Source organism: Atractosteus spatula, chromosome 6, assembly GCF_055471065.1.
Source record: "Atractosteus spatula isolate fAtrSpa1 chromosome 6, fAtrSpa1.hap1, whole genome shotgun sequence".
Classification (NCBI taxonomy): Eukaryota; Metazoa; Chordata; class Actinopteri; order Semionotiformes; family Lepisosteidae; genus Atractosteus; species Atractosteus spatula.
Genome location: NC_142711.1, coordinates 20,170,217 through 20,183,696, shown reverse-complemented (window position 1 = coordinate 20,183,696; position 13,480 = coordinate 20,170,217). Strand labels below are relative to the sequence as shown.

Here is a 13,480-nt window from a genome sequence, read left to right as displayed (position 1 = left end):
ACATGGATCAGATCTGAACTCAGACAAGTTGTTTCCAAACTCTGCAGCTGAAGAATTCTGCATCCAGATTACAGGATCGCTCTCGTATCTTCTGTGAATTGCAGTAGGCTGTTTCTAATGGGTTATTCCCTCAGACAGACAGGTTAAGATAATACATCAATCCAATTCAAATTATGTTTTCATACAATCCTAATTAGGGATTTGACCAAAGTACTAAGACATAAGAGTTTTAAATGAAGGCTCAGGAGGTCAAACACACCATTTTTTAATGTAAGTACAGTATCACAATACATACACACCTACACATTGGTTATCATTTCTCTTTCCTCCCTCCAACCCATCATTCTACAGGGGTTCCTTTAGTCTTGACCTTATAGTTCATAAACTATTCGCTCAATCTGATTCAAGTTCTGTCTTTATTCCACTTTAGGGTTTAACCAAACATGCTGAAATAAAATTTGTGAACATAAAACATGAAAGTAAACCAGCTTAGAGAACACGGTCAGAAGAAATAAATAATTCTGAGGAGCACAGAGGCTAACCTCTATTTTATGATTTAATCATTCAACCAAAGCACCATAAAAAACAACTACCAAATTGTATGAGGGCAAGCATTCTATATTCACAGTACTAGGCTGGGCTAGCCTTTACTTGACAACATTGTATTTTAAGGGTTTTCTGCATGCTGTGGAGATCTTAATACAGCTTGAATAAAAATATTTAAATGACCATTCAAATGTAAAGCATTTCATGAGAGTGACAACAGAAATCTAAGTCTTCGATTTAAAGGACCAGAAAAAATGTGAAACGTTATTTTTAAAAAGACTCAGCAACTGTTTCCAACAGCTACTGTTTTTGTTCTTTGCCAATGAATAGCTTTATTTTGAAAAATACATTACAAGGATTATTAAAAACATGATTATCAAAAACAAATCTTATAGGTACATATGTCAAAAATGCATCGCACCTAAATTTTAAGTATTTACATTTACGTAGTCAAGTTGAAGTCTAATGTCATGGGTGAATACAACATCAACATTTGTGTTGGGAGTTCACGAAAAGGTAAATCATGAATCCCATTACATGAAAACATCAACTAATCGACAACAGAACACTGGATAATCCACAGTGACCTTAACTGAAAACAGATGCTTAGATATATTATAATAAAAGGCAATCCAATGAACTGTAGGGTATGTTTGCTATTAAGTGTTTAAATTACTTAATGAGTTTTTAAAAAGCAACTTTTTGTCCATAACAAGGCGATGGAACTGAGGGTGGGAGAAAATTGTTTCTTAAATATTAAAACAAAGGGACCATTTCAAATAAATAAACCAAATATTCCAACAGTACAAACATGAACTTCAGGAGTGTTACTGTAAATTTAAAATGCTAACATTGTATAGCAGAAACCAATACACAAAGTTATTAAATGCATTTAATTATTTTTCTCCCAAAATCTATGCTTATGTTCTACAAAATACAGTTATCAATGCTCATAAAATTTCAATATTCCAGTGTCGCTACTCAGCCATGTTGAATGAGCCGAACATTCAATGTTCTATATAAACTCTGTAACACTGTAGGAGAGAGTTTACAGGTGACAATTCAGGAATGATGATTATTCAGGAAAAACTAACTATTTTGAGAAGCATAAAGCACCTCTTAAAGCAATCATTATAAACAACATACACTGAATCGAAGCAAATACCTTCACATTGCAGAATTCATAGTTTCAGCTTAAGTGGAAATGAAATTACGTGATGCATTTACAAAACATTGTTAATATTAAGAAAAAGTAAAACATTAAAATGCAGGTTTAACAAGTGCTTTTATTTAAACAACCACAATGAGTTTTCAATATGTCAAAAACCTTGCAGACATATTAATTTATCTCTAAATATAAGTACTGTACATCTTACATATATTAAAAAATAAACTGGTATGCATAAAAAACTTATTTTCTCTATGTTAGCTATAAACAATGCAAAGCAGCCCAAATAATACCCCTGCTTGTCCATAAATACCTTATGACTGTACCAAGAACATTTGTGGTCTTTTAGAAATGTTTTGCATTTATCAGGTAACACTGGAAATATTAAAACAAAAAGAAATGTTATTTCTGTCAGGATTGAGGATTTGAGATGGCAACAATAGTTCAATGTGTTATAAACATAAAAATACTTACTGTACTGTGGTATGTACAAAATTGCCCAAAGCGTAGGAGCAGTAAGAACGTTGTATTTTGATATTATACCACGTAGCACCACCTAGTGGATACTGTGAGTTTTCTTGGATAACTTTGTAGAACACCACCTGACTGATTTAAAGGACAAACGTACGACTAAAAATGTCTTTAGATCTACAAGTTCTTTAAACGTATATAAGCTTCCTTTAGCTCAGTGTTTGCTGATTTTTATTTTCATTTTAATTGAGAGCACTATTACAGAGATGTCACTGTGACTTGACATTATACAGCTCCCATCCCACTTGACAGAACAACAAAATCTGCTGTACACACTGTCAAAAAACACGCAGATAAACTGGGTGTATTTAACATTTTCTGCAAGAAACACCTTGAATTTGTTACAAGTCCTTGTTACAAGTACAAGTAAATGCTTTTCTCTGTGGATTAATAATTTACCTGATTATTTTCCCTTTTGTGTTCAAGGTACTGTACAGTAAATGATCTACTCACAAACCACAATTGAGGAAAAAACACATATATTCACAAATAATTGATGTGTCCTGGTTTTTATGTCAACAAAATACAAAGCATTATCAATTTACCTACTGTACCATACAGTATAAACATCACTAGCATTTGCTTTTTTCTTATTCTCAGTTGGCAGTAACAATACTGTTAAGTTTAGACAGTATTTGAATTCTACTTAAAAAAAATCACTACATTTAATTTGCAGGAATTTCAAACAAAACTTAAGTTCTGTTGACAACCAACTCATTCTACAATTCCTCCCACACTTCTATTGTGATATTGAGAACAAGTGCACAGACAAGAAAAGTACTTCAATGAAAATTAAAACTACTGACTTTGTCTAATTATAAACCATGAAATATGTCTTACAATCTTTGACAAAATGTTATTGCAATATTTTTAATTAACATGAATATGTAATTATTATGATTAAGACAACAACTAGTCTGTCAAATGTTGTTTTACAATGACACCCATAAGTTAATTTTAAATGACCACTTGTCCATAATGCCCATTTCTCTAAACACAATTCTTATTACGCTGGTGAGAGAACAGAATATCATTACTCTGTCCTTGTACTAAATACACATAATGAAAGGACAGCAGCATCACTGATAAATCAGTCTACTGTCACTTGCTAGGCTGCTCAGTTCTGCACACCCGTTACTTTACAGTGCTCTTTGAGAAAAAACCTAATGGAAAGACTAATATACAACACAAGACCTTTCCTTTACAAAGGAAATTAAGAATAAATCACCAAATGTTCAAAATAAGGCATAAGAAAGTTTTACACAAAAACTTCAGAAAGAGGAACTTTATAAAAGGTGACCATTTGTCAAATGCCTGAATCGTCAAGTTTTATTTGCAATTGTCCTTTAAGGTTAAAGAGCTTGAGTGTGAGTCAAGATGCATGTCACACAGTACGATGTCAGGATATCTGCTTTAGCTGTTCAAGGTGGAATGTGTTTTGGACTTCTTGGCTGTAATTGGTAGAAGTTCCCCCGTAGCCTTCATTTGCTCAATTTTCCGGGAAAGGTTCTCATCGTTTTCTATAACAACAGCACATTTCTGAGCATACTTGACCAATGTCTCTTCCCTTGGGTGAAAGAGTCCCACTACCTGCAGCATCTCTTTGGCTGCAAGATGGAGCTCTGCAATGGGCGCGGTGTTGGCAATGGTGTTCCTGTCGATGCCATAATGCCGGAAGGCCCCACTCATGCTCTTTTTCTTGTTGAAAGCGGACAGAACCTGCTTGTACCGATGGATGACATACTGGACTCCCGTCGCTAGAACACATGGAAGTGCCGTGGTTAAAGACATTTTTAGTTAGTGTCTTTAAACCATACACTCAGAATACAACCTAGACAGTAAGCAGTGGGTACTTTTTCTTGCATCTATAATAGGACAGACTGATGCACCGTGAGTTCAGCATTCTGATTTCACCCTTTTAGTTATATATTCATATCTGTACATACATGCATAGTAATGTGAATATAATCAATTATAATTATCATAATATTATAGCAATTTATTGTAATTCATAATAACCTTAAAATCATTTATACGTACATATACATTTAATTCATATGCATATAAATTCAGTGCTTACAGTATATATTTAACAATATGGAAGCACTGAATTTTGTATTTATAAGCTTTTGGACTTTGGAGCTTGTTCAGTGTTTACAGTTTATCTCAACCGAATGAGGCCTGTGATCCGTTTCGTGCTTGAGTGTGTTGGAAAACTAGCATGAATGTCTACTATAAAATAGTACATTTTTTAAGAATTTCATTTAAAAATGTCTGCAAATTCCCCCCAACAGATGCTTTCATCTGCCAAAACATGGCATATTAATGCAGGGGAACATATTAAGAGTTTAACCATAATATCACCTGTACTTTTTACTACACCCTTTTTACTCTTAAGCACTGAAAACAATATGCAAGAAAAAAAATAATATACTGGCAGGAAATTCACATCTGCAATTTCCGAATTTTCAACAGATTCCTCCCAAGTCTACGCTTTAGCTTTTGGATACAATTACAAATGGAATTTCCCGCATCTCTCTCCTTGTCAAAGTTAGCAACTGCTTCCTGTGTGTTGACATCAAGCAAATTAAAAATCTTAAAAAGTAATATAGCCCTTCATGTTTTACTTTCTTCATGAATCTATGTTACTTACTAGATTACACTTAAATGATAAACTGCCTACTGTACATGCTTACTTGCAAAACATAAAGACATAAACACAAGCTGTGTTTAAATTCCTCAGAGACCTCAAAAAATGGGTTAAATCTTGATTGAATACAATGATGAATATGATAGTGTCCTCTAGTCCAGATTATCTACGTACCTCTTTTCCTACTATAATCTTTAGCTTTCTTGCCTCTCCTCTTGTCCTTGTGGTGTCTTTTTTTCTTCCCATCATTGGATGTCCCTGAGGACACCGTGGTCATAGATATGTCAGAGCCGCTGTCATTGCTGAAGGATGAGCTACTCGATGCCGTCCTGGACCTTTTCCGTGGCTTACTCTCTGAATACAAAGATTTTCCTGGTTTTGAATCTGCATTCAATCAGAGCAAAAAAGTAAACAACAAAACAGCTAAACTGTTTGCTACACCTGCACAATAAAAACAAATATATACTGTAGCCAGCAGCCATATCACTCTGCAACTCACAACTGGCAGCCCACTGAAGCTCAGCAGGTGTGAGTCTGGTCAGTACCTGGAGAGGAGACTCCTGGGAACTAAGGCTGCTGCTGGAAGAGGTGTTAATGGGGCCAGCAGGGGGCGCTCACCCTGCAGTCCATGTGGGTCCTAATGCCCCAGTATAGTGACGGGGACACTATACTGTAAACAGGCGCCGTCCCTCGGATGAGACGTAAAACTGAGGTCCTGACTCTCTGTGGTCATTAAAAATTCCAGGGCATTTCTCGGAAAAAGTAGGAGTGTAACCCTGGTGTCCTGGCCAGATTTCCCATTGGCCTTTACCCATTATAGTCTCCTAATAATCCCCATCTCCCCATCTATGAATTGGCTTCATTACTCTGCTCTCCTCCCCACTGATAGCTGGTTTGTGGTGAGCGTTCTGGCGCACTATGGCTGCCATCACATCATCCAGGTTGGGCTGCACACTGGTGGTGGTGGAGAGGAGTCCCCTTTACCTGTAAAGTGCTTTGAGTTGAGTGTCCAGAAAAGCGCTATATAAGTGTAAGCGCTACTATTATAATAATAAATATATTCACAAGTCATTTTAATAGTAGTTTAACACTTGGTTGATTTGTCGTGCAGCAAGCAAGGTGAAAATGCTTGCATCGCCACACGAAAGGGAGGTGGGAAAGGGAGCTGTTAGGATAGACTCAGTGTGGAGTTAGCCACTCCTCTGGGCTAACTAAGAGGCTTGGAACAGCTAGGAGAAAAATGTTGTAAAATGGAATTGAACCATCTAAACCAGGCCTGATTTTAAGTATTAACATCTGGGCATTGCATTCTCTCTACAACTGAGAGTGAGAGGAGTCTAAATGGCACGGGCACTGAGAAGCACTGAGAAGACTGAAGATATACAGTATGAGTAGTCTCCAGCACACAGTTGTATTGTCTTCGCGTGCGAGTGAGAACCATAAACCAAATGAAGCTGTGTCAGGGATCCAACTGTTGATTACAGAGAGGTGCCCCTGGCCAAACAGGGTCAGCTGGCACAGTCAGGGATGAGAAGAGCTGCTGGTTGTTAGTGACGATCTGGTGCTTGGTGCAGAGTATGTGTGAGAAGCTGGCTGTCACAGAATTAATACAAGTACTCTAGTGCCTGGGGATTAAGGAAGACAGTGGAGAGTTGGTGAGGAAACCTAGTGTGTGTAATGAGTCAAGAGTGATGTGAAAAAACAAACAGGGAAGAAAGAAGAACACTAAGGTAAGAAGGAAGACTATGCAGTTTTCCCCCAAGCGGGCAACACCATGAATGAGCTACTGTAAGATCCCTGAAAAGAAGATGGACCACTTAAAACACAAACTAAACTGATGTACTGGTAGTGTTGGACTCGAGGTGGTATGTGTGCCACCTGATAAAATAAAGTGTCTGCTGAACAGGTTCGATTTGGTGACTTCTTGTACGAATTACACTGCTGTCCTGATGTTATGTGACACACAGTGTCTTCCCTTTGTACACCGTTGCAGGAGTCCCATGTTTTAATTATGTTTAATTATTTTAAACATGTATTATTCTCTATTGGTACTTGTTACATCCTTAGCATGCAATCTAAACTTAATCTGCCTTTAATGATACTACAGAACAACTGTACTGAAACACTGCTCAGCCTGCTACAGTACTGCTTTACCTTTGCTTTATCACCAAGCACATGCAACTGAGTCACGGACTTTGCAGAATTCAGTGCTATTGAACAAAACAATACACCAGGTAAATTCTGTTGATGAAAAAACAATTTTTGTAATCAGCTTTAAAATCTGAACCACTGCACAAGTTGTAAACCTACCAAATAGTATATTTAAAATCCAAGTACTAAAACTGCACCTAAACTCTACATTATAAATCAGAAATATTAAATGGAAAATATTCTGTGTAATATGTACCTTCAGTCATTGACTTTGCACTGGTTAGATTCTCAATCTGGGAACGAAGAAATTTACGATCTTGCTGCAGATCCTCAACCTGTTTTTCGAGGAAGTTGATCCTTTCCTGTTTACTTTCCAAAAGGCATTGGAGCTTTGTGATGGTCAGCATCACACTCGGAGATAGAGCTTCTGTTGGAGATAACGCTGGGGGAACAAAGGCAGTGATTTATTGAACAGTCTGAAATTCTTCAGCTCTTGCTTATAGCAAACAAAACTACTTCCTTGTTAACTTCCTCTTTAACTTGTTAACATCCCACATATTGTGTCATCATTTAAAAGACAGCTACTCCTGACAGGTTGGGTTAATGAGGAAGAGCCAAGCTTATATTCCTAACAGACGTGGTGGTGGGCTGATGGGCTACACGTCTTTTGGAGCTGCAAGGAAACTACAGTACCCCCAAAAAATCAATGTAAACACAAGGCGCAAATGCAGACACAACACATAATCAATTCCAGAATACAAGAACTATGAGGCTGTGGTACCGTTCTTCCTGGTTAACTACATGCTGTTATTTATATTCACGACACCAGTGGCACTGTGTCCTATGGTTTACACTGCAGACCACAGATCTGGTTTCACGTTGTTAGAAAAAGAGGGGCTGACACTGAAGACAGTTCCGATCGTTGGCCTACTATAGTAATTTCCCCGAAAAGACAGTCGCCCTTAATGAACAAACAACTTGCAGGGGAACTTCAATGCTGTTTTCATATTTTGGGGTTAGAAAGAATCAACACTGATGAGTGCATTTCAAACTGCAATAAAAATAAAATGTACACAGTATCATGTAAAACCTCCAATTTACATCACCATACAGTGGAAATTTCCAGTTATGCACAGTGTTGTGTTTGCAGCGATTCAGAATGAGGCAACAGAACTTCTGGTGACGTGAAGAGGCCCCATGACATTGTAAACACGCAGGCTTGTGAATACGTCTCTTTTAATCCAATAGCAATATTGCTTTCGATTTTGAGACAGTTTTGCTGACAAATACTACTTGTTAACTCTGCACGCAGATCACGTTGGAACACTTCTGTGGTGAAATGTCTGCTACACAACCTGTATTTATTCGCTTATACATCACATTACATTGGTCATTATGGTGACTAGTGAGCAGGAAGGGCTGCATCACATTGCAATTCATGGGAACTCGAATGCAAGTTTGTGACAAAATGGCGACTTTCACTAAATTCATGATTTTGTGCTTAATTCGAAATTTGTAATATTTTTCCATAACATCAATGAATTTATTTTCTTACCAAGATGTAATAACCAGTCTGAGAAATCTGGACTGCAGTTCCCCTTTAAATAAACTCATCTGATGATGTATTGGCAACCAATACATTTTTTTGTACAAACTACTGTAGGTGCTTGTTTTTTTATACTGTTCTATATATCACCTAAGTTCATATAAACACAGGTTCCTACTTACAGCAATACTGATAAGAGAAAGTTGACAGAAATAAAAAAACTAAAGTTATTGCTTTTGCAGTCTTTGTCTTTGGTCTAAATGAGATGGGACATTCCACTGATTTTACAGTAGTTTTATTTCTAACTATTCCTGCAACTTCCTATAGAAAGCATCAATTACTCAAAAAAAGTCCTAAATTAAAGTGCACAAATCTAAAAACACAATGAATTACATTCTCAAAAGTGTGTTTTCTACAGGCTTTAAAGACCTGTTTTCAACACTTTGTATATCTTGCAGCGTTTCACAAAGGTTTTTCAAAAGAGGCTTTGGTAACGATTTATTTGAATGTTGTCTCCATAATTCCTTCACAACGGCTATAACATGCATAATGCTTTGTAGGGACATGGGCAAATGTCATACAGTACTGTGTGCAGAAGAGCTCACGACATTTATTTTAGCATTGTGTATACAGTAGCTCTTGATACGATGTAACATTCAAATAAAGCATTTAGATGTTGTACTTTGTGCAGGCTGTTTTCCTGGAGAGGTATACACAGTAAAATAAAGTTTGCTGAGTCTCTTACTGGACACTGCGCTGCTCAGAGTGTTATCCTGTTCCACATCGCTTGTCGTTCCTGAGGTCCGGGTGTCCCACTGAGCAGTGTCTGGATCATTCTCTTGTTTCATCCAGTGCTGTGAGCTCACTTTTGCTTTCTTTCTCATGGCCGAGCTGGAGTGTATTTCAACTTCTGGGGAATACCTTACAGCCTTGTCTGGCCAAAGAGAGGACATCTCTTCTAAAGGCCTAAATGCCTACAAAAGAGAATAGTACTGTGGGCACAATCACCTCAAAACAGCTGGGACCAGTCACGTTTCCGTTATCACTTTTGAAATAAGAAATGAAACTCGGAGGACACAAGGAAACTTGGACATACACCTCTCCTAGCCAAGAGAAGCAAAAAAAAATTACACAGTTCCAACAGGGATAGGTACTTTATGTTTTTTAGGTCTTTCGTGACAAACGTATGAGTCCTTTAGAGGAATTGGTTATGGTGCCAAAAAATCTTATCAGCATACGAGAAACCATCTTTTCTCATTTAGCATTCTGATTTTGCATTAGAATTTTAGGAAGTACACTGAAAACTTCTGGAGGGAAATAATAATAATTCCTTACACTTACAGTATATACTGTAACACTTTCTCTGGTCACTCCACTCAAAGCACTCTCCCCTCCACCTGGTTGATGCAACAGCAACCATAGTGCGCCAGTCTGCTCTCCACACACCAGCGACCAGTGAGGAGGAGAACAGAGTGACGAAGCCAGTTCAGAGATGGGGATTATTAGGAGACCATAACTGGTAAAGGCCAGGGGGAAATTTGGGCAGGACACTGGAGTAACTGGAGTAACCCCTATTCTTTTCAAGAAACACCATGGAATTTTTAATGACCACAGAGAGTTAGGACCTCAGTTTTATGTCTAATTCGAAGGGTGATGCCTTTTTACAGTATAGTGTCCCTGTCACTATACTGGGGCATTAGGACCCACACAGACCGCAGGGTGAGCGCCCCCTGCTGGCCCCACTAACACCTCTTCCAGCAGTAACCTTAGTTTTTCCCAGGAGTCTCCCATCCAGGTACTGGCCAGGCTCCCTCCTCCTGAGCTTCAGTATGCTGCCAGCTGGGAGCTGCAGGGTGATAGAACTGCTGGCAGAAGGATCTCCACCTCAGGTTCCACCAAGATTTGAACTCAGATCGCTGGATTCAGAGTCCAGAGTGCTAACCATTACACCATGGAACCAAATTAATTATGGTCTTCCCATTAACACAAGAAATGTCTCACAATTGTGTTTTTTTAAACTGAAACTCACTTTTAATATGTCAATAAAACGTACTGTATATTGTATGATCAAAGGAATATACGGTATTTTGTCTCTGGTTTATTCTCATTGACCATCCTACAATTCTACCAAAACAGGCATTGGCAAACTATATAAAAAATACTAATACTTTCAACTGATTTGATGAGAGCTTCAAAAAAGTTTATAGTTGAAAACGTATTTTGGGTTTATTTCCAAGAGACATAACCCAGAAGGAATCTGCCAGTTTTTAACAACTCCAGTCACTAAGCAGATTAAGGATTTAAAACTTTTGAATATATAATTTTAAACTTTTTCTAATCTCAAATGTTATTAGACTAAATTCCTAAATTAAAAATAATTCAGTTGATGTACAGTATATTGTAATTAACCTATATTTAACTTTATTCCTATACAATATAATTCAATAATGAAAATGTTTATATGTACTGTAATAATATGTGACACCTAACCATATACAGTATACAGTACATCACGTATTTAAAAGGAGTAGGATTTGTGAATTCAATATCAGAGATAGAAGAGTGGTTAGTTTTGGCTTAATCTTCATAGAATTTAGACGCTTTAACACCTTCTTGTCTCTGGAAAAAGAGTCAATTTCCGCCTGGTATGATGTCCCCTCAAGCATTTTGAAATACCTCCGGAAGTTTATACAGTAGAAGCCTGGTTCATGGCTTAAATTAAAGCTGAAAGGTCCGTGCCATCACAACGCCAGCTCCATAACCCCCCCCCCCCCCTCGACAACGACGTCTACTGCAGCGCCCCTGTCCTTTCAGGCCACATCTTTGCAGAAACAAGCTACAGAACCCGTGCATGACGTCATTCAGGCGTTCACCCATCCTCCGTCTCCATGGAGACAGCGCAATAACCAATAATCAGCGAATCGATGAGGTCAAAAGAATGTTTTTGTAATGTTTGCTTTCCTTCCATGAAATACTTACAGTCTATTTAAGAACAGCGGTATTTGTTATTATTTTAAAGTCTTAATGTCAATACAAATAAAGAGCGTAGTTTGTATTTGGCTACGAAACTGTCCAATTTCTGAACGATGGAATAATGTAAAATACGGACACGTTTAAAAACATTAAAGGTAGAGTCCTGCGTAAGCCGTTTAATTTTCACTTTTTTAATTAAACTAACAAGAAGGCCTAATTCCACAAATCAGAATATGTACATATACTTTATTTTTTAATTATCTTAAATGGATGCCGAACAGCTTACTAGTAAAAAAAATATCTAGCATCTGCAAAAATACATACCTCTGTAGTTCTCCCCCACACAGAGCACAGGCTTTCCAGCTTGCCACTAGTTAAACTAAGAATTATTTTCCGGGGCAAGGGGCTGTTTTTTTTTTCCAAGAAAACACAGCTAGGGCTTTTTTTTCTTTTTTTTATAAAAGAAACTGCATACCTCGAAAGCAATCTTCTTTGTGCTTGGGGGTGGGTAGGTGATTGACGACGTTGTCAAACCTACCGACCAGTCAAAAAAGGATCCGTTTTCGGAGAGCAGCAGCCTTCCCCTTCGTCAGTCTGCCGGGAATGCAAGTGCATTTCGGGATTTTGAGTGTAAATCATAACTATCCAATTCGAGTTATTCTGCTAACCGCAGCAAGTCATTCTCTCTGTACTTTTACCGTGCGGACGGCTCAGTGCGCTCATTCAAAAACGAGCTCCTTTAATGTCTGGAAGAAAACGTAACATACCTGCAAAGGCATTTTTAGTGCTGTTGTCAAAAATGCATTTATTCTTATTAATTAATCATACATACTAACATTATTATTATTAATAAAATGTGTTATAATTAATATATTAATATAATTAATCATTTAAAAAAATACTTTAAAGGTTATTTTATTCACCTCTCTGCTCCTACTGTATTCAGTACCTCCATCTACTGTCTCCACTCATTGTGTATTTTCATTGGACATATCTTGTGGATTTTTTTATTGTTGTTGTTAAGTAAAGCACTTTGAGAAGCCACCTTTAAAGTCGCTATACAGAATAAAGTTGTTATTATTGTTGTTGTTGTTATTATTATTATTATTATTATTATTATTATTATTATTATTATTATTAAAAGCATATAAGACCCATTATACAGCATGTGTGACTACTGCTGCTGTGCTCTGCCCCCTGCTGGGATTCCATTACTGTCACTCCTGGTCTCGGAGCCGACACAGCATCACTCCTTAGACAGCAATGAAGTCTGCTCTTCCAAAAGTCCAGGTCTTCTGCCAGTGAACAAACTCTACACCCTTGTGGTTTCAAGGGGAGTGAGGTCACTTCGACACGGCGCCAGAGAGTGGCACCATGGTGCATGTTGCTCCTCGTCTGTATGTCTTTGTCTGTTTCGGGTTGTGGGCTGTAAGCATTTCATTGCATATGTGCATATGACAAATAAAGTGGACTGGACTTAATGTAACATGTTCAGTGTCACTGAGCCCTTCTGCAGTAGGTATTGTAATGTATGTACAGTACTGTATGTCCTGGATGGTTCAAGGTCCACATTTACAGAAACACACATTTCTGTTTTGTATTGGCGGATTTTGAAATTGTTTTTTTTGTTTTTTGGACTGGAATGAATACAATCAGTCAGTGGAATTCATATTTTAATATGGCCGAATCTATGTGGTTCTTTCATCAATCAATTAAAGAGCAGATTTTTTTTCTGGCACGCATTAACTGATACCAATACCAGTCGCCAAAGAGCAGCAGGTGAAGTGGGAAGTGTGATGGAACAAAGCTGGGAGGAGCGATATCCCTTTAATCTGAATGCAGTGAGAGAGTGAAAGCAATATGGCTGTTTTCCTTGCTGATGAGAGAGACAAAAAAGAAAACAGCCTTTCTTAGT

General features: G+C 37.6%; 1 protein-coding gene and 1 non-coding gene across 2 annotated transcripts; both read right to left on the bottom strand.

The window, feature by feature from the left end:
• Positions 1–1,812: 1,812 nt before the first annotated feature.
• On the bottom strand, positions 1,813–9,560 carry LOC148832645 (uncharacterized). Its single transcript, XM_088918885.1, has 4 exons — positions 9,338–9,560; positions 7,303–7,488; positions 5,070–5,279; positions 1,813–4,002 (listed from the first exon to the last, which is right to left on the bottom strand). Exons 1-4 carry the CDS (start codon positions 9,543–9,545, stop codon positions 3,659–3,661), a joined length of 948 nt encoding a protein of 315 aa, XP_088775011.1. The 5' UTR covers positions 9,546–9,560; the 3' UTR covers positions 1,813–3,658.
• A 919-nt stretch (positions 9,561–10,479) lies between these two features.
• On the bottom strand, positions 10,480–10,551 carry trnaq-cug (transfer RNA glutamine (anticodon CUG)). The gene has a single exon. It is a non-coding gene; the product is annotated as a tRNA-Gln (tRNA).
• Between the last annotated feature and the right edge of the window lie 2,929 nt (positions 10,552–13,480).

Excerpts from the sequence above, each read along its gene's own strand:
- LOC148832645 (XM_088918885.1), bottom strand. The coding sequence starts at position 9,545 with ATGTCCTCTCTTTGGCCAGACAAGGCTGTAAGGTATTCCCCAGAAGTT. Across the intron at positions 7,489-9,337 it reads TCTGAGCAGCGCAGTGTCCA|CGTTATCTCCAACAGAAGCT; the intron begins GTAAGAGACTCA and ends TTGTTCCCCCAG. Across the intron at positions 4,003-5,069 it reads AGATTATAGTAGGAAAAGAG|CGACGGGAGTCCAGTATGTC; the intron begins GTACGTAGATAA and ends CATGTGTTCTAG.